General features: G+C 55.7%; 1 protein-coding gene across 1 annotated transcript in view; it reads right to left on the bottom strand.

The window, feature by feature from the left end:
* LOC105982297 overlaps positions 1–5,735 on the bottom strand; it is a 38,373-nt gene that overhangs the window by 32,146 nt on the left and 492 nt on the right. Inside the window, 4 exon segments of the mRNA XM_013011869.1 lie at positions 3,562–3,722; positions 3,828–4,034; positions 4,967–5,099; positions 5,602–5,733. Coding sequence (XP_012867323.1) covers positions 3,562–3,722; positions 3,828–4,034; positions 4,967–5,099; positions 5,602–5,733 — 633 coding nt within the window.

Raw genomic sequence — 5,735 nt, 5'->3', positions numbered from 1 at the left:
ACCCGGAGTTCAAGCCCCACGACCGACAAAAAAAAAAAAAAAGTTACTTATGGGGGCTGGGAAGGTGGCTCAGTGGTAGAGCGCTTGCTTTGCATGCCTGAGGCCCTGGGTTCAATTCCTCAGCACCACATAAGCAGAAAATGCTGGAAGTGGTGCTGTGGCTCAAGTGGTAGAGTGCTCTTTTTGAGCAAACAAAGCTCATGGACAATGCCAAAGCACTGAATTCAAGCCCCAGAACTGGCGCGCACGCACGCACACACACACACACACACAGTATCTAGAGCCAGACACTGGTGGCTCACATTTGTAGTCTCAGGTATTCAGGAAGCTGAGATCTGATGATTGAGGTTCAAAGCCAGCCTGGGAAGGCCATGAGACTTTTATTGGCAATTAACCAGCAAAAAGCCATAAGTGGAAATGTGGTTCAAGTGGTAGAAAAGCATCCTTTCTCTTTTTTTTTTTTTGGGGGGGGTCCAGTCATGAGGCCTGAACTCTGGGCCTGGGCGCTGTCCCTCAGCTCTTCAGCTCAAGGCTAGCGCTCTTCCACATAAACCACAATTCCACTTCCGGCTTTTTGCTTATGTAGCACTGAGGAATCGAATCCAGGGCCTCAGGCATGCAAGGCAAGTGCTCTACCACTGAGCCACCTTCCCAGCACTAGAAAAGCATCCTTAAGTAAGAATAAGAGACAGTATCTAGACCCTGAGCTCAAGCCCAATTATCAACATACTCACACACACAAAAGTAATAATCCATAATCATACATCCACACACTACAATCCCCAAAGAACCAGTACATGCTAGGGACTTAATAGACATTAAACATTATTTAAACATCTTTGAGCCAGGAGCTGGTGGCTCAAGTGGTAGAGCACTAGCCTTGAGCTGAAGAGCTGAGGGACAGCGCCCAGGTCCAGAGTTCAGGCCCCACACCCACCAAAAAAAAAAAAAAATCACTGGTGACAAGATAAAGATATACAGAGATATAGACATAGAGCTTTTGTAACTATGGATTTATGTGGTTTTCTTTTTGTTTTAATAAAAATCAAAGGAAAAGGGCCTGGGAAGGTGGCTCAGTGGTAGAGCGCTTGTCTTGCATGCATGAGGCCCTGGGTTTGATTCCTCAGCACCACATAAGCAAAAAGAAAAAAGCCTGAAGTGGCACTGTGGCTCAAGTGGTAGAACGCTAGCATTGAGCTGAAGAGCTGAGGGACAGCGCCCAGGCCCAGAGTTCAGGCCCCACAACCGGACCCCAAAAAAAAAAAAATTAAAAAATCAAAGGAAAAAAGCCTGAAGTGGATGTGTGACTCTGGAAGACTCTAGGCTTGAGCAAAAAGCTAAGGATTCTGAGTTCAAGCCCCATTACTCGTACACACACACATACAACAGGCAGACTTTTAAGTTTGAATCTTTGGGTTTAACTTCCTTCCTCTGATAGTAGTAGAATCTCAGCACTTAAGTCTCATATGCAAAACTAGGGGTAACAGGCTAACACCCTGTCATAGAACTGCTGGGCCTATTGAGATATTCACAGTAGTTAGCATAAGCACTAACACTAGGAAAAGCTCAGTGTTGTCTGGCTGTAGTGACCAGCACCCAGCACTGAGTCTGCCCCAGAAGGGAGATTCAGCGATCATCAGCTCACACTCCCCCCTCTTCCCTGTGCTGGAGCAGGACCCGCACGACCTGGTCACCTAGGTTTCAATGAGGACACACAGATTCTGCCCAGACAGCCACACACCCTGGGCCTGGGTGCCCTCCCCAGGCGCGGTGGTCAGGGCTGCAGACGGGACTCTTTTTTTTTTAAGGATCATCACCACCGGATAAGAACCCAGTCGACGTGGAGGAATTCTTTCCTGAAGATTTACTCATCTGTAGAAAGTTCTCCAAGTACAAAACAATTAACAAAGAAAGGTGGAATGGAGCGTGTGTGCCAGGCCACGGCTGGCGGTGCAGCTTGTTAGCGAAGCCCTTGCCTGGCACACACGAAGCCCCGGCTTTGATCCCCAGACATAAACAGACACAAAGTGGCCTGGCAGAGAGCCTGAGAGTGGAGGCCCCGATCACACCTGCAAAGGCTGCCGGCCTCCCTGAGGACCGAGCCCACGGGGCAGCAGCCAAGGAGGGCAGATGCAGCATGCAGGAAGGCTAGACTGGGCCAGGCAGGGACCCTCTCCACCACCACCTGCCCTCCGCCACACAAGCTGCAGCTGGGTTCCCTCCACCAGCGTCCAGGGCTTGGATGTGATTTCAGCTGAGTTGGTTTAAAGGCTAATCCAAAGGCAGCATGGGGCAGCAGGTAGGGCCCGGCTGGTTGGCTGTTCCCTTCAGCTCCAGGGTGGACGTGAAAAGGGGCAGTTCTCGAAGGTTCCACGGGACATTCAGGCTGGACCTGGAGGCATCCATGGCCCATTAATGTCAGTCGTCCTAGAGAAAGACAAGGCCAACAGACCTGTGAGTCTTCAGGCAAATGAGATGTCCAGCCATAGAGCTGACCCCACAGCCAGCGCGGCAACTCTACTGCTTGACAGCTAGCTTAATTGGAACAAAAGGACCTTCACACACCATCTACAGTTTTAGCCAAAATCGTTGCTCAAAATGCTCTGTGGACAGAGGACTTTCCAAATCAACAGGGCTGGGCACTCTGGCTCACGCTTGAAATCCTAGCCACACAGGAGGCTGAGATCTGAGGATCAGTGTTGGAAGCCAGCCTGGTCAGACAAATCTGAAAGAGCCCTTTCTCCAAATAATCAGCAAAAATCTGGAAGTAGAGGCGTGGCTCAAGGGAGAGAGCACCAGCTGGGAGAGGAAAATGCCAGGTAAGAGTGAGCGGCCGCAAAACTGGGAAGGGGGGGGAAAGAAAGGAAAACCATGCGATTCAAGACAGCCAGTTCCACCTGCTCTGCACAGGGGGTTCAGACTAATGTGTATGTGTGTGTGTGAGAGAGAGAAAAAACACTTTCCACACAATGTATTCACCCAAAGCAGAAGTACTAAGACCCAATGACTTCTGCTAGTTTCTTCAGCACCCCTGCTTCCCACCCCTCGCTTTTAGAAATCTTTGGGGCGTTGTGTAGATTCAGGTCCACCAAAGCAAGGCCTCAGAGTGGCCCTCTTCATAAAATTCCTTGAAGAAATTTCCCTGATGCTAACAGACTCAAGAATTCCCCTGGAGGCCGGGCGCCGGCAGCTCACTCCTGTCATCCCAGCTACTCAGGAGGCTGAGATCTGAGGATCATGGTTCAAAGCCAGCCAGCCCAGGCAGAAAAGCCCGTGAGACCCTTATTTCCAATAAACCAGCAGAAATCCAGAAATGGCGCTGTGGCTCAAGTGGTAGAGCACTCGCCTTGAGCTGAAGAGCTGAGAGACAGCGCCCAGAGTTCCAGCCCTATGATGACAAAAGAATTCTCCTGGACTTCCACCAAAGCTGGGAGTGCCATGCCCCCCCACCCCCCGCCCCGGTCTAGCCCTGCCCCAACCAGAACCAGGATGTCCAACCACTCCCACGAAGACGCACACAGGCACCATGCCAGTTACCCGGCCAACCTTGATCTGACCTACCCACTCCTCATCCTCTACCCCGTCTCCCTGTTCGCGGGTCTCGGGGGGCCCCTCGGAAGACTTCTGGGCCATGATGTTGTCTGTCCAGGACGCGCCTGTCTTTGCATCACCAGCAAAATTACACTTGGTCACGGTCCCAGCCTCCAGCTTGGCCAGCGACTCTGCAAGAAGAAGCGAAACCGCCTGTCCCCTCCCGTGGCTGGACAGGTCCGGGGGGGGGGGGGAGTCTCTGAGGCCCTGGGTAAGACGGGCATGGCACAGCTCACCTAGGAAGGGGCCGTCGCCCCGAGTCTTCAGCCGCACCCCGGTCCCCAGCTCCAGCTCCATCGCTTCCATATCTGCCTCGGGCACCCAGAAGGCCACCGTGCGCTCGGGGGCGAGGCCGGCAGTCAGCGCCAGCAGCTCCGGCTTGTTCACCAGCTCCTGCAGGGCCTCGGGCGTGAGCCTGTCTGTGTCCCCCTTGGCCTCCACCCCTGCAGGCACAGAGTCTCGGGTCAGCAGGCCGGACTGGCAGGGGAGGGCTGATGCCACCCATGCCCCACCGTCCGCAGATGGGACTCCCCCAGCCCAGCACTGTCAAGGAGCTCCGGCCCGGGCTGTCCCGCCCTGCTGCCTAAGCAAGCCTCGCTGAGTGACTTCCTCTCTGTTAGGAGAAATAGAAATGGAGACGGGGCCTACCTGTCAGGAGGTGTGAATGGGGTGAAGCCTGTGCACTGCTTGGCGCCAGGCCTGGCACACAGCAAGCCTGCTGTTGCAGTTGATGTGTGTTTGGTTGGTTGGGTTTTGTTGTGTGTGTGTCGGTCCTGGGGCTTGAACTCAGGGCCTAGGTGCTGTCTCTGAGCTCCTTTTTGCATAAGGCTCGCACCCTGCCACTTGAACCACGGCTCCCTATCAGCTTCTTGTTGGGTAACTGGAAACAAGAGTCTCACTGACTTCTCTGCCCAGGCCAGCTTCAAATCATGATCCTCAGATCTCAGCCTCCTGAGGAGCTAGGATTACAGGTATGAGCACCAGTGCCCAGCTTATAAGTTACCCAGTTCACGATGTGGTTATAACTGCACAAAGGGGTGAGGACAGGGCCTCAGAACCCGGTGAGGGTCTGGACAGTAGACAGGAGGGCGCCGGGCCTTGGCACAGGCACAAGGAGAGCCCAAAGCCACGCTCGGGCTGAAAGACTGTGGGAAAGAGCAGAGTTGGGAAGGCCAGCCTGACCCCTGAGAGCAGGTGGGGAGCAGGAAGGTTGTGCCAGGGAAACCCCACCATCAAGGCCAACCATGCTGAGAAGCCACTTGCATATGCCAAGGGGGAGAGATGAGGCCAGCCACATGGGCCTGGAGGCGGGAGGAAGCCGGGCTGGGGGGCGGCGCGCAGGGTGGAGGCCGGGCACCCGAGGCAGGGCACCTACTGTAGGAGGACAGGAGGAAGCCGGTGTTCACCTTCCTGGTGTCACTAAAGTTGGGCTCGATCTCATTTCCCTTGGCATCAAATTTCCGCCGGTGAATGCGGCCGGGCCGGATGTACAAGACGTAGTACCGTTCCTGGGGTGGGGGGACAGAAGAGTGAGGGGCCACCCTGCCCCTTACACCCCTCACCCTCTGTCCTGGAACCCCACTTCTGTTCAAAGAAGCCCAGGCGGGCTGGATGCCCAATCTGAACATCCACCCACCCAGGCAGCCACAGCACACTGGCAGGACGGCACAGAGCTCCACACAGAGGCTGAACCCCAAGCTCTGTGACCCCCAGATACCGTGAGGCTGGAGTGGGGTATGGTCAAGATAGCATAGAAAAGGCACCAGAGCCGGGCCAGGTAGGGGAAGCCTGTGACCCGGCCCTTTGTCCCTGGACACCTGGAGGACAGCGGAGGGCATGACCCCAGGGCAGAGGGCACGGGTGGATCCGGTGAGGGCCGGCCTTGTGCTGTCTGGGCCCCAGGATGCCCTGGAAGATTCGGCCTGGCCTGGACCTTGACCTCCGGGGCCCGGCCCAGGCCATGGAGGGGCCCGCAGGGGGGACCCGGTGTGCGGGACTGAGTGGCCTCACCTTCCGGCCCCGGGCGTCGCAGACGCTGTGGCGGGAGACGTCGGCCAGTTCCCCCTCCAGCAGGACGCCGGGGCCGCTGCGGGGAGAGGGGAGAGGCCGGGCTGGGCGCAAGGCCTTCGGGGGCCGCACGGGGC

This window comes from Dipodomys ordii, unplaced genomic scaffold, assembly GCF_000151885.1.
Source record: "Dipodomys ordii isolate 6190 unplaced genomic scaffold, Dord_2.0 Scaffold15, whole genome shotgun sequence".
Taxonomy (NCBI): Eukaryota; Metazoa; Chordata; class Mammalia; order Rodentia; family Heteromyidae; genus Dipodomys; species Dipodomys ordii.
Note: the sequence above shows the minus strand (reverse complement) of the source record. Positions and strands in the feature narration are given on the sequence as shown.